General features: G+C 39.3%; 1 protein-coding gene across 3 annotated transcripts in view; it reads right to left on the reverse strand.

The window, feature by feature from the left end:
* Positions 1-259: 259 nt before the first annotated feature.
* The window catches only part of LIN7A (lin-7 homolog A, crumbs cell polarity complex component), a 50,550-nt gene continuing 28,533 nt past the window's right edge, over positions 260-22,276 (reverse strand). Inside the window, exons 3-6 of one of the 3 annotated variants that reach the window (XM_035335035.1) lie at positions 14,358-14,429; positions 11,788-11,997; positions 5,882-6,090; positions 260-3,682 (exon numbers count right to left, since the gene is read on the reverse strand). In XM_035335035.1, the coding sequence (XP_035190926.1) occupies positions 3,640-3,682; positions 5,882-6,090; positions 11,788-11,997; positions 14,358-14,429 (534 nt within the window). In that variant the 3' untranslated portion in view covers positions 260-3,639. Of the gene's footprint in view, positions 3,683-5,877; positions 6,091-11,787; positions 11,998-14,357; positions 14,430-22,276 lie in introns of all 3 variants that reach the window. The other 2 variants (XM_035335043.1, XM_035335053.1) reach the window with 2 other exon arrangements.

A 22,276-nucleotide genomic window follows, 5' to 3' on the forward strand; every position in this document is an offset into this window, starting at 1 on the left:
AAGACATGTATCGTAGCATGCAGCACATTCTTGCAAACCATTCCATAATGCTCTCTGCTTTTGAAACCTGTATTTTTTTTTCTTTAATGCTAGCCACAGAAATGGTTTTACTAATGCTTATGCAGGGACAGTACTAATTCTAGCTGATAATCCTCTGCTTATATATGCACAGATTCCCTTAGCTCTTCTAGACAGAATTCTAGACACAATTCTGCATTAGAAGATTGCTTGGTCCTTTTTTTTTTTTTAAAAAAAAAAAAAACTCATACTTTTTAACATAGCTGCTACTTTCTGAAACAGTCTCTCATCTTATAATGAAATACATCTTGTATGCACACAATAACTATTTTTAATTCTGTAATTATGCTCAAAATTCTGTATTATTTCAAGCACAGGCAAAAACAACCTTCTTGTTCTATGGCATTTTTTATTCTAGAAACCTTGTTTGCTTGTAAGATCTTAGATTTCATATAGAACTCCAAAATCTCTAAAATCAGTAGCTGAATAAACAGTTTCTTATCCAGCAAATGTGGCATATATTTTTGTGCCTACTGCAAGAGTTCCCAAAGGTCATATTTGTCACATTGGCTGTGACAAATATGTACAAAAGGTACAACACATAGGACTAAGAGGTCTGCAGTATTATTCGCCAAGGCACTGCAGACAGATTTTTATGTCATTGCTTCCACTCGTGTGTTCATTGACCTTTCATCTATGATTTGTCACTGTAGAAGGAGAAGAGGAAAATGCAACCTGGTGAGCTTTTCACTTTGTCAAGGGATATAAAATCATTAAATCCCCTATAAACTGCCAGTCAGATCAAATGGCACAAATAGAAAAACTATGGCTAGAACAGCAGATCCATCAACTTCTGTAAGTAAATGACACCAACCCTGAATGTCTATTGTTATCAGTTCTTACATCTGAATCTTTGGCATAGGTGAACATAATGCAACAGCTTGTAAAAATTGCAACACCCCTTTGGTTACTGTAGTAAGGAGACAGAAAAGACTTCCTGGTCTCCTAGTTCGATTTGCTGCCAGTGCAAGGAAGCATGTGAGGGAGCCCCATGGGTAAATGTGAGCAATAAAAGTCACTAAGTTGCCTGAAGGAATGTCAGTCTGTGTAGTGAAACAGTAAACTCTGCGTAGTGAAACAGCAAATGTCAGGAGACCAGTCAGTTCAAATGTGATGCAAAAGTACCTGCAGACCTGCATGTGGTAAATGTTGTCCTCCCTGAACTACTTTTAGGGCCTTTGGAGTGCCTGTGTGTCAATGCCTTACTGCATCAGTACCAAAGGCATTAAAATCACAAATAGACAGACTGTTTATAACAAAATGCAATGATAGTTTTAAGAGACGCAGATTACTCTGTGATGAAGTGGCTATGTTTTATTGATCAGTAGGGGGCATGAAAAGTAACCCTTAAGGAGTTTTTTCTCCCTGCTTCTACTTCACATTTGTTAATGGTTATATTTTACTTGTATTTGTCTTTCATGTTACTTTTAAATGCTGGCAAAGACTGGAGTGTTAATATTAGTGTGTATAAATAATTTATTGAATAATAATATATGAAAATGAATTTGATATGCTTCTCTATATGAATGACATTCTATTATTGAAATTTATTAATCAGCACATTCCACTCCATCAAACCTAAATTTTTTGAGGAAGAGGAGGGGAGGAGGTGGAGAGGCAGTCTGGAAAAATGCAGTACAGTGGGCTGACTAAACCTGAATAATATTTGGTCTCTGAAAATGCACAAATATCAGTGTAACTCAAATCATACTGATGAGATACAGAACAGTTTTATGTCGTCATAATAACAAGTTATATACTGTCAATATTAACAGCAGTGTCTGTTTGAGAAAACAGCTTTAAAATAGGTACATACAATTTTATTAAATATAAAAAGACACTGGGCAGAGCACAATACAATATATTTCATCTTTAATTCTGGTAGTGCTCAAGCTCCACTGTCTTAATTGACATTGCCACCAACAGCCACTGGATAGAATTACTTTTCTGTATAAAATGAGCTTTTTCTGCATGTATTCATGATGTCTGGCTTTAAAAATACAGTAATTTCTTTTCAATTGCTACTTACACTAATAAAACACTGTCAAGACTGGTGGCCAGCCTCCATCTGTTTTTTAACGTACATATGATACTGCCCATTACCCCTGCTTTGCTTTGCCTCCCTCTGGGAGTAGATCCTTCAAAATAATATCTGTTGCTGACTTTTTTCCAAGTTCAGAACCAGAACACTGGTTCAGACTATTTCTACTTTCCTTGCATTGCTAAACTTTCACTAACATCAGCTAGAGTTTTCAATATGCAAGGGCTGTAGGGCTCTGCCCTAAGCTCTTTTTCTCCTCCAAGCATTTCCTAATGTAGCACAGAAGGCATGCTTTAAATGATCATTTATTAGAATATGGGGATTCCACTTTCTTAATTTCTTGAAAGCAGATGACATTTAAAGCCTTCCAGCTTTGACTATTTTCTTTGGAAAAGCAGACATGTAAACTTAAGAACTTAATTATGTGTTTTGTTTGTGCATTCCAATTTGGTTTGATTAAAAAAAAAAAAAAAAAAAAAAGTCAGAACTATTAACTTCAAATTGATTCAAACAGCAATGTGAGGGATTTAAAAGAAACAACTTACACTTCCTCCTCGCTAAAATATATTAACATTAGACTGGAAAATAAATTAAATAATACAAAAAAAAAAAAAAGCTTAGATTATGCTATCACAGGAATATCTGCCAAACAAAGCTTGGTCTTTTGCTAACATTAGCTTACTACATTTGCAATACATGCTAAGCAAAGACCCTACTTCTCTAACAGGTACATTCAGACAATATATATTTTATGGAATAAATATATAATATATCCAGTTATAGATTTCTGAATAGTAGCTATAATAGATACAAGCAATGCCTACATTTAAAAATACAGTTCTAGGATTCCCTAACTTTACTACTAATAAAATTAAAATTGACCTAAAACTTTCTCACTCTGTTGATGCATAATAAAATATATGGAAACACCAAGAGTAAAAAGCTAATTGCTTCTACAAATGGAATACTTTATAAATATAGTAAATTGCTATTTTCAGAAGGAAAATTGAAAATTATAAACAGGAAGTTAGGTTAAAACAGCTCTACAATATAAATTACAAAGTGGCTGTGAAGCGCAACGTGTGAGTTTGATGTCTGTGGCTAAATTCTGAAATGATGTAGTTTATTTCTGGAGATAACTGTAGAGAAAGATTTTGTTCCCCAAAGCTGCCAATCTTGTTCTCCTTAAAACAAAACTTTCACTGACTAGAGAAAGCCAACTGGCCAATTTGTAAGAGTAAGGAGTGCAAGATTAGAACAAACAGAATTATTTGGAAGCCCTGGACTTCTCTGTCTCATAGTGTTTACTTACCATGCTGTTCTCATTAGGCACAGAGTCACAGAAGTAGTATGTACCTGTGACTGCCATGTTCTGAAAAGCCTTATAATGAAAGTACCCTCTATATGGCTGTCTTAACTACATTATTCTTGAACTGTACATTCTCCAGATGAATTCTGTTTTGTGTTCCTGTAGTTGTTCCCTTTTGCTGGAATACTGAAGTACAGCTCTGGTTGCTTGATTACTGCACTCTTGATCGAGGCTTTTTTTTTCTTGAGAATAACCTAGAATTAAAGAAATACATTTCTCAGAGCAAGCACAAGGAACTGAGGAATTAAATTGCTGGCTGTTTCTGCCTGCCTTCCTTCCCTTTCAGTTAAAAGAAAAAAAAAAAAAAAAAAAAAGGAAAATCAGGAAAAATACCTTACTTGCTAAAAAAAGATTTAAGGAATTGGAAAAACTTTATGTGAGACTGCTGTTTTGGCTCCTGCAATGGGCCTATTTTATATAGAAACCCAAAACTTACATCACAAAACACTACTCCTTCCTGAGTTAAGGCCTTGAAGTAGTATTGAGATCCCACTTAGAATCTTCATAGACACTTCAGTGTCTGTTTGCATCAACAAAACTGGAATTTTAATAGTCACAGAAACAGGCTGTCTACATGGTTGTTTTTTTTTCCCCCCTAAATATCAGCAGAGGTCAGAGTCACCATGAGTAACAACACCACCATCACTTGGAGCTTCAATTTCTCATCATTTAATCATAGAATGGTTTGGGTTGGAAGGTACCTTAAATATCATTCAATTCTAACCCCCTTGCCATGGACACCTTCCACTAGACCAGGTTACTCAAACCTGTATGCAATCTGGCCTTGAACACTTCTCAGGATGGGGCACCCACAACTTCTCAGGGCAACCTGCTCCAGTGCCTTATCACCCTCAGAGTAAAGAATTTCTTCCTAATATCTAATTAAATCTACCTTTCTTTAGTTTAAAGCCATTACCCCTTGTCCTATCACTACACTCCCTGACAAAGAGTCCCTCCCCAGCTTTCCTGTAGACTCCCTTTAGGTACTAGAAAGCCGCTATAAGGTCTCTCTGGAGCCTTCTCTGCTTCATGCCAAGCAACCCCACCTCCCTCAGCCTGTCTTCACTGGAGAAGTGCTCCAGCCCTTTGATCATCCTTGTGGCCCTCCTCTAGACTCGTTCTAATACGTCCATGTCCTTCTTGTGCTGGGAGCCCCAGAGCTGAATGCAGTACTCCAGGTGACATTTCACAAGAGTAGAGCAGAGGGGGGGAAGAATCACTTCCCTTGACCTGCTGGCCACAATTATTTTGATGCAGCCCAGGATACTATTGGCTTTCTGGGCTGCAAGTATGCATTGTCAAGCACACATGTTGAGCTTTTCATTTACCAGCAATTTAGGGACTTTATGAGTTACCTGTAGACTACTGCTGACACAACTGATAGAAATGTCCTCTTCTGGGAACAGCTGGTATGAGATGTGGAAGATTAGGATTTAAGTCCTTGCTTTACCCCATGCTTCCTATTTGATTTAATTTGGGAAAACTGAGCAGATCTGTAAATGCATTCATGTCACAAGCTCTCACTGATATCAGAAACCATGCAGCTATGGAGAATCTGGGTTTTAATGTCTCTGAACCTCACAAGCTACCTGTTTCAACTACACTGGAAAATACGCAACCCTTTTGGAAGCTACTGAATGTCTGTCATGAATAAATATGTCCCACCAAACTGTAGAGGAGAAGTAAGCACTTGTAGGTTCCCTGCAGAGGAACCACGGGCTGAAGTTTGGGGTTCCTGCAGCAGGATAAGGATTAGAAAGACTTTTCTTCACGTATCATCAGAAAATATTGATGCTCTGTTGCCCAGTAGTAAAGGGATGATTGAAAATATGTTAAACTATGTCTAAATCTGGTAGCATTTCCTTACTTGTCACAAATGTTCTCCGGAAACACTGATTTTTTATGCTGTCTTCCTTGCACATAAGCCCATGCTGCATAGTGGGTATTGATATATGGGTTATTAATAGGAAATTGGCTCCAGAATTTGTTATTTTCAAAATACATTTCTAATGGGACAGACCACATGGAAATGTATCAAAGAATGAGCCCTCCTCATCCTCTCCTCACTGTGGTAAGTGCTTATGGTGCCCCAAGGGCACACCCAGCCCTGCCCCTGCCCATCCCCAGGGCTCCCCCACCCGCCCCATGCCCAAGACCCCTCGTCACCCCCAGGGCTGCCAGCCCCTGCCCTGTCTGGCCACGGGCTCTGCTCAGCTGGGCCCACCCATGGGCCATGGCCCTGCCTGGCCTTGGCCTGTTCCTGTCCCCAGGGAGGTGCCCAGTGCCCAGGCTGGGGCTGCCCCGGTGCCCCTGGCTGGTGGTGGGACAGGCCCTGGTGTGCGGCCCTGTCCTGCCAGAGGGCGTTAAGGAAGACAATGAATACTCTCACCTACGACATGTGATTTTGCTGTGTAGTTTGTTGCTGTTGCTGCTGCTGAATGAGCAATTGCTGCTGTTGCCGGCGCCGTGCTGTTCTCAGTTTTTCGAAACGAGCCTCCATCTCCTCCAGCACTTTCGGAGTGTAGCGCACCACCAGCTTGACGCTGTCCTTAGCCGCCTTCAGCAGCTCCACTGCCTTCTCATGGTGCTCCCCTTCCACGCTCTGGAGGCAAGGAGCACAGATTTAACAGCGAAAATGCTGCTTTGATCTAGAGCTCTGCCCTTTATTTTATACATGGTGCCATGGAAAGGCTGTCAGTGTTTTAGGAAATTTACAGACCATACAGTTTTCAAGGAGCCATTAAGGCAAAGTGTGGAATTAAATAAGACTTCTGCGCTATTGTGAAATGTATTCATTTTCGAACATTAAATAACCCAAATCTGTTTTAGGTTGCTTTACAAACCTAACCTATGATCTATGTGAAAGGGAGGGTAAATACTCTGCATGTTTTATGCAAACAATGTCAAAAACCAAACCAAACCAAAACAACAATCCCTGCAGTAAAAACCCAACCGATCTATTTGCAAGGTAGAAAACTGAAGTGTAATAGAGCAAACGTGGAATCTTATTTACACGTTGGTAAGAAATGAAGAAATTGCAAGTCTGAAATTAGGATGTCTTTCTTATGCCCTGGCCCTGCTTGGATCCTGCTGTGAGTTGCATGTGGTGATTCGGCAGTCACATAGCTGCAGGAAAAGGAGCGCGGCCACCACTCCCAGGGACATCCCGTGTGCTAGGAAGTTAATGTGACTGCTCACACATTCAACATAGATATAACACTGATTCTGTTGGAAATAAACCAGTCTTTATCTGGTTAGTTGTATGTAATCAAACACTAACAACTGAAATATTTCAAGTCCTTGCTTAAGGAACGTATTTTACCTCCCTTGCTAGAACATGTTTTATAGTACCGTGGTATCTGCTGTGAAGTCAAACCTATACCCAAAGGGGCACAAGCTCTGATTTCTATGCCAGCATTGTTTGAAACAGTACACTTCCAAAAGGGGGAGGTGATTTGGCTGTGAAAAGAATATTTAATTTCTACCATTAAATGGATTGACTGGAGTGCTTTTCAGGCGTGCTGATTGTTCCACACCTTAGGAGCAAGGGTGGTATTTTCTAGTGGTCTGTGATTGCCCACGTGTCGTAGGATGTATTCCAACAAACAAAAGTATCTCTGCACAGAAAAAAGCCTGCACAACAGAGATTTTCAAATGGATTTTAGACCATTTAAAAAATAAGCCAATTTCTTCCCACATAAAATGAGAAATCAAAGTTTTACTGCATGCTGTTTTAAAACTTGTATGTAAACCATGCTATTTAAAATGAAACTATACCCATAAGCCTCCAAAGAGAAGCAGCAGTGTTCAAAATATTTGATGCTCAATTCATGCTAAAAGAATAACTTAGCATTGTTATAGCAACTGTCAGATATTAGAAGAAAATTCTATTTTCATCTCACCTATTTGACTGAGTAACATTGTGCAAGAACAGAATGAATAAAGATTACTTTTGTTGTGGCACATTACGAGCTAGCAATAATGATTTAAAAGTTTCATAAAACAGATACAATGCACTTCTACATAAATAATATAAACAACACCATTCAAGCTTATCACCTTGCTGTTTATATTCCTGCCTCTTGTTAAATGTCCGTCAACATACTCCTCTAAATAATTATTTCATATGTTGGTCAACTCACTGGAATCATGCTTCTACAGAAATGTAAGATGCTTTAAAAACAATGCAACTTAGAGAAATAGTCCTAGGCAATGTACTCTAGGGGACCCTTCTTGAAAAGGGAGGTTGTACTAGATGGTATCCAAAGGTCCCTTTGAATTTCAGACAATCTGTGATTCTGTCATAATGAATGTTATTTCAAGTGCTGAAACGACTACCAGAAACAGAGGAAACCCTGAAATAAATATCCATATAAATGGCTTCATGCTTTTCAGCTGTATGCTCATGAAATCCCTCCAGTAGGTCTCCTATTAAAAGATCTTCAAGAGAATTCATTATTTGTGATAACCAGATGTGTTAGAAAATGTGATTGGGATAAATCTGGTAAACAGACACTGCCACCCATAGGTAATTTGATGAAAAAAGAATTTTGTCAAAAATATTTGAAGAAGAAATTGTTGCTGCATAAGAAACAGTGAGTGTATCTGATGCTCCAAAAAGAGCTGAAATAGGAAGTTATAGATGCACAACTCATTGCTTTGTGACATGGTAATACTGGCTTTTGTAAACCTACTTCTCACCATTAAAGGAACTGTATAAAACTTTGCATTATTTTGCATTTCATTTTTCTCTTGTGAATCACAGCCAGTATGATGTGGCATGGACATTCAAAGGAAATGACACTGTATTCAGTGTTGCTGTGATCAATTTTGTTGTGGAACAGTATGGACTTAGAACAGGTTATGAAAAAAAAAGTTCCCCAAGCTAGGCAGAAAAGCTGAAATATTCATTTGCTTTCAAAGATTTGGATGGTTTTAACTGACATCAATAAGCAACTGTGATTGTGTCTGTTCGTTAAAGGAATTACAAGATAGTGTACTTTAACACTTAATCCAAATTAGTAATCTGTATTTAACTTAATTCCTGATTGCATGTTTTATTTCCCATTTGCCTCCGGCCTTGTTCTTCCAGTTTACAGGCAGTACTTTTTAATTAGAAATGAAGGATTTGATTTTGTTACTATTCAGGTGAATGGAAAACTCCCATTGACTTGAACAGTAATGACAAAGAGTTAAGCCTAAAGCTCTGAACCATAACAAAAATGGGGAAACTAACAAAGCTTAAGATTGTGTTGCTAAGTATGAATCCTACTTACCAAACTTACCCAGCTCAGATCTTAACACCCATTTTTCAGCTGCTTTTAAATATCGTTTCTCTACTTGCTATTAGCATCTTCACCATTGCTTCTGCTCATATTTTCAAGGCCTCTGAAATGCTTTACCTGCATAGCTGTAGCTGCACAACTAAAATAGAAGAGCACCTTGGAGCAGGGAAAAGAGCTTATACCAGCAAAGAAAGTTGTTTTGCTGCTTGACTTTTCCCACCTCTGCAAACCACCAAGGCTGTGCTGACAAAGGACGCCTGCTGGTTTCAGTCACAGCTGCACAAGGGATTTTGCTGCCTGGATTACACTGGCTGAGGACATGGCAAGGATCTGACTCTCATGTTACTCTAGACCCACCCACCAAACACAGGATTTAATAAATTTCTTTCAGAATATATATTTTGATTTAATACGTAATTTTTTGTTATATATATTTATTTATATTCACATTATTCATGTATTTCTTTCCCTTATTGCATTGGCAGATTGCATCAAAAGGAATGACAAAAGACTTCAGAGACAGGAATAGCTAAAAGAACTGTAGATATGGTGCAGGAAAACACCAAACTTTAAAGTATCCAGGCACGCATATCTGTCATACATATAAACAAAACAAAAACCCATTCCTTTGCAGACAAAAAAGAGAATCTGGTTGTTATCCAAAAGTTGAGAAACTGAGAAGAATTTTCTATTAGGTAACTGCAAGAAAATGCTTGGGTGAGAAATTTGCCATTACAAATCTATTTTGCATCCCTGCCTGTATCTGACTCACTCCAGGTATTTGATAAACATAGAATCTTTGCCAGGTATGAACAGTCACCAGCAAGAGCCTTTGCTGAGCCATCTGCAGGGCTTACTGCTTTCAATTTCCTTTACTTTTAGGGGGTGTGGGACAAAAGTATGTAACAAAATCCCCAGTGTAATGAGAAATCAATTTTTTTAATATCCGGTGAAACAGCTCAAGGAACAGTCATCCCAGTCACGCTGGGATATCGAATCTGGATTCTGAACACACCGCTCTAATTTTACATTGATAATTATAAAGCTGGATAACCAGCAACTTCTGAGTGTAAACAAGTTACAGATATTTCATCTTCATTCCATGTTCCACTGCTGAGCCGTCTGTTGTATTGTACATACTGTATATTATTTGCTTTTCTCCAGTTAAATTGAGAGAAGCACAGAGTGAACTAGTCCCACTGAACAATGTTAAATTTAGACCTTTTTCCTCCTGTCTCAAGCTGTCTGCAAACAAATTGCTACTTCTATAATTTTTGTCTTTTATATTGTACGAGCTTAAACAAGCCCAAGACTGGTTTATGAACAGTTGCTCATAGGCATTATTTCAAGTATGCAATTGTAATTCAAACTTCAAATCCTGTTGTTTAGACTCCAAACACAAAAATAGCCCTGCTGTATCTCAGAATCCACCTTCTTGCGTGCCTACATGCAACAGGAAATTTTATATGATGTTTTCTGCTGTATTAGCTTAATCCATACTGTAGAGCGCATTTGTGAATTTTTTTGAAGCGTATCATGAAACAGAGGTGACAATAGAGTCAAAGTCAATGTATCTAGATGTTTGAAGGTTCACCACTTTCCTGCCCAATATCTGCCTACATGTTGTTGAAAGTAAAAGGACTTTTTGAGAATCATACATCAGTTAGAGTATATAAACTCTTTTCACCTGCATCTTTAGTCACCTACTGAAAGCTGAACAATCACAAAATTATTTGATCTTCTTCCAGGCAGTGAAGTTCAGGCAATTTACTTATTAAATGTTCATTTGATTTCTCTTTCCCTGAGACTAAATAATCTGTAGTGACTTGTCTTTGTTTTCTATCTTCTCATTGTGTACTGGAGCTAGCAAGCTTACAGAATTATTGTTTCTTTTTTGAGAGCAAGATTGTTGATAGTGAAATGGTAAAAAGTCTGTCTGAAGTGTTGCACTGTTTCAAGATAAGGGAAATACCTATTGTTTGAAAGAAACAGATGACAACATGAAAGTGTATAAAATACAGCATTTTCTTCATTCTTTACAAGCTTGCAACAAGCAGAAAATTTAAGTTGGAAAGTCTTCTATGTATGACTGGATTTGGAAATTGCTCATAACTCCCCTTGGTGTATTTAAACATGAGGTTTAGATGTAGGTTTTGCATGAAAAACTATTATGTTTTCATTAAGAGAAGCGTGGGGTTATATGAATGAGTGTGCTTACATTTTTAGTAGTTTACATTCCATTGTAAAGGAGAATAAAAGGCAAAATGAAAGGTAGAATTTGACCCACATTATATAGGTGGAACCTGCTTTTCCTCTGTTCCAGCACCCTTTTTATTTTTACCTCCATATTGATATTCCTTTCATTGTAGTGAAACTACAGCAAAACACTCCATCTTGCAGTACTGACTTAAACACAGAATGACTATGTAAAAATGTACCTTTTTATTGACCATACAGGCTCCCTGTATGTGTTCATCTGCACAGCTGATTCTTTGATAAAGGTTTCATAGACGGATGAATGTCATTGAAAGAAATCCAGAATGCACTTTCCACAGGAAATCAGTAGCAAATGTGCATATCAAATTTATTTTATTTTATGTTTTCAAATTCTCTGAAGGTCACAAGACTACTGCCACTGAGGCATCATTGTACTTAAAAAGATCTGTGTGCCTCAGAGGATATGGAGTGCAAAAATGACAAAGCCCATTTTAATGCTCTTACCACAGAAGAAATTTGCAGAATTGACAATTAGAAAGACATAGCTTCCCTGTAAATTCAGCATGTGGTGTGAATTTAAAATAAAGTTCTTCAAGCAACCTCCACTCCAACAGAAATTGTAGTGGCACAAAGTTGTCCATGTGGCTTTGCCTCACTGGACTGCAATGCACACTGAAGGCCTCTCAAAAAGCTGTTTCTTTTTATTTCATGTATTGCATTTTACATCATGGTATCAGAACAATTGTGAAAAATGAAAATCCACATGAAAATGAAATGTCTACCAAATTTCAACATACCACTCCATTAACTGAAAGCAGCTGGTCCCCTCGTTTGAGCCCTCCATGCCTTTCTGCCACTCCTCCAGGAATGATGCGAGAAATATAAATAGGTGAATTTTGTTCCTTTCCTCCCATCACATTAAAGCCCAGGCCTTCATCAGTCTTTGGCAGCTCCACCACTCGCGGGTGTGAATGGCCTTCACTTGCAGCAAAAGCAGCAACTGTTGCCTGGAAGAAAAAAAGAGCCATTTGGCTATGCAGAGAGAACACTGATACACTCTGTTGATCATTTTGCAGGAAGAATTAAGTCCCGTGAAAACATTCAAGTATCTTATTCTGCCTTTTTTCTGATTGTCTGAAAGCACTTTGCAAAAATTAAGTTCCATGCCAATGCTTTTGAAATAAAGGAGTAAGCAGAGGAACAGAGAATTTAAGTGACTTATCAAAGATAACGCAGAAAGTTAGCAGCAGAGCCAGAAGGAGACACCAGGAAGCCTGACTGCGCGGTGGTGAAAATTTATGATCACTAGTGAGCTGCTTCTTTGCCTTTTCACAGGGAAAAAGTGTTACTGTTGGATAAGATGATGCGATCTGTACTGTGTTCCTAGCTGAAATATCAAGTGGATGAACTGAATTGTTTACTCTCTGCTCTGCTTTTGGAGGTGTGTAATTGGTTATTTTATTCTTTGAGCATAGAAAAATTCCTAAAAGAGTATTATTTTTTAAAAGTTTGATTTTAATCTTCATGAAATCTCACTAACTAAACAATTCATGGAACAGGAAAATGATTTTTTATAATATAATCAGATCAAAACATTTATTGAAAAATTAGATCTTAAGACAATAGATTTATAAATCAATTTAAAAAACAGATTGTTATTATGGAAAAAAAACATACAACTGTAAGGCTTGCACTCAGAAAATTATGACACATTGTATTTCATTTTTCACTGTGTTTTCCTACTTTAATTATAAATCTCAGCAAATCATTAAATAAACATCAGGAAAATCTTTTATCCTTTCCAACGTGTGTTTGTAGCCCAACCTGCTAGAACAATTCTGCATTACACTAATACCTTCTGAGCATCCTAATAATGCTTATGCTTAATAGAAGCTAGTGGATGATGTGACATAATGGATCATTCTCGGTTACATGTTTTTGCACATGCAGACCTTGTCATCATGCACACATTTTATGTCAGACATGAATGCACTAAGAGAATGCAATGCAGACAGCCCAGAAATAACCAGGAAATTGCGATATTGAAACATTGCTCTGTAACCCTGCTGTTCTATATGAATAAGAAATGAGAATGGCAAACACTAATTGGATATTTCCCCATTTACTATACAACATCGTAATAATTTCTATGTTTACCTGCAGTGTAGACAAATCAGGATCTCCTATACACATTTCTCTGTATAGTAGCATAGACCTAAAAATTTACATTGTCCATTAAGTTTCTCCCAGAACAAGGTTAAAATCAGAACAGCCTTCAGAAAGGAATGTTCTACTTAGTACAGAAAACATACTGCAATTTTGTGTGTAATAGGTTATTTGCTGGCTCCTATTGGGCTTGCTTCTATAAAATAGTGTAGAAATCTTATTATAACATACTCCCGATCTTCACCTTCCGATACAGCTTTAAATGAAAATCTCTAATGCAAATACATAATGGTAAGATCTTAGTTCCATTAAGATTTCTGGAAGTTTTGTCACTAAATTCACAAGATTGGGACCAACATGAAGTATTTCTAACACGGATTTATGGCTATTGCAGGTTTACCTGTTTTGCATAGTACCTGCTTTACCATCCAGAAGATAGTCTTGAGCACAAAATGATAATGGGAAAAAGAAAGCCATGGTGGGTGGACATCCCTGTTTGGAAGCATCTATCTTTGTGCATGTTATGAAAATACAGAGCACACTACATGCCAGCACATAGAATGTATTCCTCCACAGTTGTGTGAATTTCCTTAGAAGGTTATCATTTTAATAGTAGCAGTAAGGTAGCTGTCATGGCCTAAGGATATGAGAAAGGCAGGCTCATATGGATAGAGAGACAAAGTATTTTATTAAAACTGGCAATGCATTAGGAGAAGTGGGCTTGTTTTTGGCTGTGGAGTCTCTTGATCTGGCCATTTCTGTCAACATTCATCCTCACTACTTGCTCAGCACCTATAATTCCCGTTAGTTGAAGTGTAATTTTGACTGTATACTTGCTACCTCCTAAATCATTGTGCCCTCACTGGATGAGCTGTATGGGAAAATAGTCCATTAAAATATAGGTTGTTGCAGGCAGACCTCTACAGAATGAACCAGTAGATTTGCTTTTGCAAAGCGGCTTTTCAAAAAACATCAAATTCCATAAAATCATTCTCTTTTCTTAAGCTACAGAAGCAGCATAAAGGTTTAAATTTTCCATTATGATTGTTACCTGGGAAGTAGCACTGGTTCTAGACTCTGGGCTGCCACTGATGTCTAAATTTTCTTACAGTGTACACACGAATACCTGAAACACACACGCGCACAGTCAATTACTAGGTCACTTTGGTACCACATACTTCAACAGTTGCACGTATCCTACCTTTGCAGTGGCCCTGGCTCGGAACTCGGGGCAGCCATTAACAGTTATGGTTTCATGCATGTATTGATACACCTAAAATGTTCATGAAAACAAAATTAAATTAATTATAGAAACAAAACAAGGACTTTATATTAACTGAGACAGGACAGTCCCTTTCCCTCGTAAGACAATGTTAATGCTGCATTCATGCAATCACATAGTTGAATGTCTGCTAAACAAGTTCATGCTCAACTTTACAGAAAACATCAATCTATATTTCTCACGACACTTCTCAGTCTTAACTGTACATCTTCCAATGCTTTTCCCTTCACTTCTCTAGCATACCATTTCACAAAACTGAGACAATTTAGTTCTGTGTTATCCAAAAACCTGGCTCTCCCTGCAACCGATCCAAATTCATATGATCTGAACTGATCGGAGTGGTATCTTAACCTCCACCTGTGGCTCCTTTGTTCTCCCACCTTTCTGGTGAAATAAAGATTTAGGAGGCTAATGTTAAAAAAAAAAAAAAAAAAAAAAAAAAAAGGAATTTGCTCAGCATACAGATTCTGAAGAACAGAACTGAAAATTAAATTTTGAAGAAAGGTTACAGTACCAGTTTTCATCAACCACAGCTAGGAATAGGCAAAAGGGCTGGCAGTCTGGTAGGTCAGACATGGAAAATGGGTAACATAATCCCATACAACAGAGTTGTACATTCATATAAAGGGCATAAAATCAACACTGCCAACATATACAACTTTCCCTGTGTTGTCTTTTCTGGTATACACTTTTGACCTCCTGTCTCTGGTCCTTAAATCTCCCTTTTAAACATTTTCAGTAAGGAAAAAGGCAAAGATTCTCTGCGGGCAGGAAAACTGGTATTGTTCTCTAGATTTGTCTCACTCTTAGATGAAAAATATAAAAAAGTGCCTTGGTACTAGCCAGTTGTTTTGAAATCAGCCTTAAAAATAATAGTATTTATTTAAAACATATGGATAATATTTTGAAAGACAAAGGTGAATGCATACAAACAAAATCTTTTATTTAATCTTCCCATAAAACCAGCAGACTATATGTCATTGATTTACTCTGGGCATTGTCTTGACCTACTTCATCAGGAATTTCATCTTTTCATGTGTTTTATGTCATAAGTTTTATTCCTCCGAGAGAACCTTCGCAGGTAAAGTATGTTAGCATTTACAGCAATCTCTTGCTTGGGGTCCTTGAGGACTACAGATTCAATTGTACTTTACACATTATATTTACCTTTCACTGATCTGGTGATACTTCAGCAGGAATTCCAAAACATCCCTATTTGGTAATGTCAGTGTTACTTTGGCAGACAGGGTGTCAGATCCTGTATTGAACTGACCTATGAACAATAGCTTGTCCCTTTGATAGGCAAAACTTCCCCACCACTCTGGCCTGATGACGCATCATACACTACCATATTTATGAATCTCTCCCCACTTCTATATTGGAAATGAAAACTTTCTTCCATTGGTATAATTGACACAGCTTTCAGTTGAGGCCAGTATTTTGCCCTTAATTAAAAATAATTAAAAGTAATATTTTACAGCTTGCAAAGGATCTCTGGTTTGCTTTAGCTTTTTACTGGGTTATGCCATCATGAAATGTGTTGAGTCTACATTTTCAGTATAATCGTGCAAAGATCAGTTCAACATTTATTGTAAGTATTATGGTTTAGGAACAAATAATTCATTATATAAAACAATTACTGTGCAACTACAGTTATGAATCATTAAATACTTGTTGCTTCAAAACCCATACTGCATTGAACATTGGTAATGCTCTATTTTATCAATACTTGCAGGTTCTCCTTTATCCTAAATCATGAGAGTAGGCTGTCCATATCATTTTTTTCTTGCACAGCCATAAATGTTGTGGCTGGCTAGAATGTCTAAAAGCGTGTAGGTAATTATTGAATAATTATGACCTTAAATTGTTTACAGGTCACAATATTTCATATATAGGAACAGTTACTGACAAGTTAAGATATTCATTACTAAGGTAGAAGCTTACACAAAGGCGAGCTGATGATACTTTATGTGATCATTAGCTAGGTTTGATGTCATGTAACTACATATTGCCTACATCATTCTAGTAGATAACTAACAGGCTTCCTAACACCCAATATCCTGGTAGCTAATTTGTATTCTGGTGAAAGAATAAACTCATTATTGCTCTTAGAAATAGAAATCTTCCATGTTAAATCTCACTCTCAATAAGACTACAGGTGCTACCAGTCTTGAATTTGTTCATAAAGATGCCATGACAGAGATCTGCTTGAGGCTGTCGTTAAGCTAACTCTCCTACATAATGATTGTTACATAACGTTTAATATAATTTGTGATAAATAAGCATAAAACATACACAAGTGACTTTTTCTTATTAACTGTGTTTAACAGCCAAGCACAGACTGGTTATTCTGCCAAGTCCCTTAAATTCCTTCTAATGTTCATATTGCTCATTCTAGCAATGCACAAAAAGCACACTGAAGCCTACAAATAATATTTAGAATAGAACAGATCAGTTGGAAGGGACCTTCAAAGATCATCAAGTCCAACTGCCTGACCTGCTCAGAGCTAACCAAAAATTAAAGCATGTTATTGAGGACATTATCCAAAGACCCATTGAACACTGGCAGGCATGAAGTATCAACCACCTCTAGGAATCTTCTTCCACTGTTCAACAATGCTCATGGTAAAGAAATATTTCCTTATGTCCAGTCTGAACCTCCCCTGGTGCAGCTTTATGCCATTTCCACCTGTCCTGTCATTGGTTATCAGGGAGAAGAGACCAGCACCTCTGTCACTGCTTCCTCTCCCTGAGAAGTTGCAGAGAGCAATGAGGTTGACTCTCAGCCGTTCCTCATAAGACACACCGTCCAGCCCTTTTACCAGCTTTGTTGTCCTTCTCAGGATGTTTTCAAGGACCTTATCATCCTTTTCATATTCTGGAGACCAGAACTGCAAGCAATATTCAAGGTAAGGATGCACCAACACTAAACATAGCAGGAGAATCACCTCTTTTGCCCAGCTGGCTATGCTGTTCAGCACACCCAAAACGTAGTTTACCCTCTTGGCTGCCAGGGCATGCTGCTGGCTTATGCTGAGCCCACTGCTGACTGGCACCCCCAAGTCCTGCTCTGCTGAGCTGCTCTCCAGCCACTCATCTCCCTGTCTGTGCTTGTGTATGGCATTACTCTGTCCCAAGTGCAGAACCCAGCATTTTCCTTTGCTGAACTGCATGCTGTTGATGACTGCTCAATGCTCCAATGCATCTAGATCCCTCTGCAAGACCTCTCATCCCTGAAGGAAGTCAACAGCACCTCCCAGTTCATTATCAGCAGCAAACTTCCTGAGGATGCATTCCACTCCAGATCACTGATAAAAATGTTCAACAGGACTGGCTCTAGACTTAAGCCCTGGGGAACACCACTGGTAACTGTCTGCCAGCCAAATGAAACACCATTCACTATAACCTTTTGAGCTCTGCCATCAAAACAATTCATCACCCAGTGTAGCATGAACCTGCTTGCCACATGGCTGGACAATTTGTTCATAAAGATGCCATGACAGAGAGTATCAAAGGCCTTACTGAAATTCAAAACGATTACATCCACTGCCTTCCCTTCATCCACCAGTGACCTCATCAGAGAAGAAACTCATCCCATTTGTTCCTCATATTGTATGCACTGGTATACAAACATCTTAGAGGTGCTCCTGAATCCACTGCACTCCCTGGCATAGATGCTCTGATTAGCCTTCCCTCCCTCAGACAGCACCATCCCTTGGCATAACTTCAGTGTTCCTAATGGCATCGCCCAACCCAGTCAATCCTAGCTATAAAGCAATCTCAAATCAGTTTTGGCAGGTTATGGGCCAAGAAACATTTTCCCCATGGAGACAGGTGCGTCCCGTCCATAATTATAAAAACCCAAAATTCTGGTGGAGGAACCAGGCTTGGAGCCAGGCACTGATGACCAAGGCTTGCCTATTTCTTTCCCTGTCTCTCCCCATTACTGTGAGGATTGAAGAAAACAGTGTGTGCTCCAGAGTCCTTTAGTTGCCTCCCTAGGGCCATTAAATCTTTCTTGATTGACCTCAGGCTTTCTGGAGATACGTTGTTGGTACCTGTTTGAAAGAGGAGGAACACATAATGGTCTAAAGGCATTATGCTTGAAAGCTTCCTGGTAACATCCCTAATCTGGGACCAAGGGAGGCAGCAATCCTCTGTGAAAAAGATCTGGTTTGCAGATGACAGCCTCCATTCCCTTGACAAGGTGTCACCTCTGAATGCAACTCAACACTGTTTTATCACAGTAGTGGTCTTGATGTTGCACTTGCTAGAAGGCCTCAGATGATTTGACCTTGGATGGAGAATTTGCATGGATGGCTTTTTCCCTCTTTTCATATCCCTCACCTGCCACAGCCCAGGCTTTGTACCTACCCATTAGTGGAAAGTGAGCAGACAGACAGGCTCCTCTCTTGGCTCCATGCAGTAACTTCCTTCCAGTCCTTGGTGTCCCTAAAGTTTCTGCCTTTATTCTGATGCAGACCAGTGTGCAGAGTTGTGTATGCTTCACAAGTGGCCATGACAGCTTGGCATGTGCACATCTGAGAAGGCAGGGCATGGTTCCACTGATCTATCGCCGTTTTGGACTTCTCAGGCTCCCCACCTCTTCCTGAAGCTTGGCCACCAGGCTGAGAAGCTCATCAACTTGGGCACACCTCACACAGGTGTGCTTGCTTTTGCCCTCCATCTCAGGGAGCAGCAGGCACACCCTACAGCCTGAGAGCTGGGTGGTCACAAGAACTGCCTGGAGCTCCATCTGGCTGGTTGCATTAGTTCTACTGGATGCTGGAGGAACAGTAGCGGAGGGCATGGCTTCCTGTCAAGTGGTCACGATGTCTGTGCCTCCTCACTGCCACACACCTGACAGAGTATTGTTTAATGTGTTTATGTTGGTTGGAGAGGCTGTCGGGGCTGCAACCCATGCCTGCTGGAGAGCAAAGCAGGCATGCAGAGCAGGCTGCCCACTGGCAGAGCACACTGCCCTCCTTGCATGCCCTTCCACACCAACTGATGCACAAACAGCCCTGGCCCTGGCCCCTTCTGTGGCTGCCCTGGTGCTCTGTGGCACTCCCTTAGGGCAGGCGCCATGTGGCTTCCCGCCATTTGAACCTGCCCAACGCTCGCCAGGCCTTCTTGCCTTCTGTGCCTCCACACGCACAGCCCCAGAGTGTTGGGGCTCAGAAACCCTCGGACAGCCCTGGGACCTCGCAAGCCTTGTGCTCTGCCCAGCGTGCAGTGCCTGCTGCTGCTGCCGCCACCACTGCAAGTGAGGGCACTCTAACAGTAACATTGTAGTCCCACTGACTGACCCCCTTATCCAGAGTGTTCTCAGTAACACCTTAGACATATTTTGTGCATGAAGAATCCATTCTGTTCCCTTGGTATGTACACAGAACAGATAAACTGAAAGTGCTCTTTATTCTCCAACTAAATGAGGTGGTGTTTGAATTCTCCTGGCATGGAGTATAGCTTATTGTTCAATCCATAGTACATGACAACCAATAGAAATGGTTTTATAAAATCTCTTATTTTGGTGCCTACTACTACCTGTACATTTGATGTCATCCTTATGTCCTATCACATCTGTAGATTTGCTTATTTGGACAAAATATCACTCAGCATGGAAGATGATAAAGGTGCAGAATTTACTCCTTTAGAAAAACTCCTGTAGGATATTTACAAAAGAAGACTGAAAACAGTGACCTCTGTTAACCATGAAAGATGAATCATTTGGAAAGACATCGTGTAATATTAACGAGTTGAAGAAAGAAAAGTACCATATACATCACTAATTTAGAAAAGAGTTATATATCTAATTTTGACACTTTTTACAGTGTCTGAAAGTCTACATGGGTGTTTAGTAACATAATTAGCTGATAATACATTGTCTGACTGTCTAGCGCTTAGAGAAAAGAGTTTCCACAATTCGTTAATAACAGAGATGAAATTACAGGTGAAACGTCAACATTTCAAGATGAAAAGCTGCCGCGCTAAGGTAAATTGTGACGTTTTGAATAATTTTCCTTCACAGCACGTTGTAGCCTGACTGCCAGCTTCTGTATGCTGTATGTTCGTTAGGTAAAAGCACGCTGCATATGGGGGTTTGTTTGTACAGCTCTGATTTGTGCTGTGGAGCCAGAAATTCTCATCTCTGTTTTCCCTCATGAAGCACTGAGATTACAGCACTCTCATCAACACTGAAAGCACACATATAGATCTCAGACTTTTTCAGCTGCCGCAGGTTGTCTTCTCAGAGATCATAATCTAAAGTTCCTCTCCACCAGTACTAAAAAAATACAAGAGGACTGAAGGAGGAAAATTAAAACTAGAAAATTTGAAGTCGGAAATGAATCCTCCTTGTGTTGTGGCAGCTTGTGCTGGCATAGAGAAGCGCACTTTTTATTACTTCTCCCAGCAGGCGCTGTAGCGAGTCAGATGCAGCAGGTATTATTGTCATGACGATGGTCCTCATCCCCACGCATTCAGCTGGGAGGCAAAGCAGCTGGCTTTAGCGTTACTGAAGCACAGGAACGGGGGCTGCTTTACAGGTACTTTAGGAGCTGGCTTCTTAACAGAAATTACTCCATATGGACTCATAACAAAACAGCATGTACTGGGCTGGCCTATTTACAGCGATGAGAAGCTTTAGTAAGAGGTTCAGGGGTAGCAGGGCACTTAGCAGCCTGCTTTATAAAGGTGGCTAGAGGAAGCATTCTGAAAAAACCTGCATGATGCAACATATTTTCTGCTGGATTCTAGAAGTTACAATTTAATTAAAGAGATTCTGTTCCATTAACTTCTGTAAGAGGTATTCAGTGTTTCCTCCCCTGATGCAATATTATATAATTCTATGTTCAGCTGTACCTACAATGATTATGCTCAACAGATTTTAGGACAACCTGGTCTAAACGGAGGGGAAAAGGCAAGAGGCAGAAATCATTCTGCAGCAATGAACAAGTATTCAAAAAACCAAACCAAAATAAAACAACCCAAGACAGAGTAAAATGCAATTTAGATCAGTGTAGCAAGCCCAGATAAACTTTGCTGAGATTTGCAAGTGGGGCTTTCTCAGCACATAAGGTAACGTAAGTGTAGGAGGTAGTAATCAGCTCTGTTTCTATAGTGCCTGAAGTATCATGCTATACAAATAAAGATGCAAAAGCCTTCCTTCAAGAAGTCACAACGTAAGTGCGTGCCATAGGTAAACAGGGTAAAGGGTGGAATGAAGAAACCTGCAAAAAGATTAGCGAGTGATGTTTAGCACACAGACTGACATTGTTTGGATTTAGTTTGTCTGCCATTTTTGTTATTACTTCAATGTGGAAGGGAATTTTATACATTTTTTTGGAAGAAGTCTTTCAAGGAAGGGAACACAGGAGCCTGACAGACTGCGTAGAGGTGAAAAGGAAGACATAATTGGTTTCACTGCCATTTATGTAGTGATTTCAATGGAACAGTACACCTGTGCATCCTTGCAGAACTGAAGGTAAGCTATACAAGAGAAATTATTATCTACTTACACCTCGGTATGAGGCTTCTACCATATACCCATATATCACCTGATGGGTGTGGGCCAGTCCTTAGGGCAGAAGGCTAGCTGCTTTTGTGACAGGGAGAAGTTGCAGTGCAAAGCTGCACATGGGAGCTGATAACTTCCACCGCAGTGCCTGTGAATGCCTTGCTTCTCACAAAAAACTTCCACCTGCAGTACAAAACCATCCTGTCTTTTTTCCCCTCTGCTTGGTTTTAGTTTTTACCTCTTCAGGTTCTATTCTGTGTATATTTTTCCTTCCCCATAACCTCTTCCTTGTATTTTCCATTCTTGTCCCAATATATTT

The sequence above is a fragment of the Oxyura jamaicensis genome, chromosome 1 (genome assembly GCF_011077185.1).
Source record: "Oxyura jamaicensis isolate SHBP4307 breed ruddy duck chromosome 1, BPBGC_Ojam_1.0, whole genome shotgun sequence".
Classification (NCBI taxonomy): Eukaryota; Metazoa; Chordata; class Aves; order Anseriformes; family Anatidae; genus Oxyura; species Oxyura jamaicensis.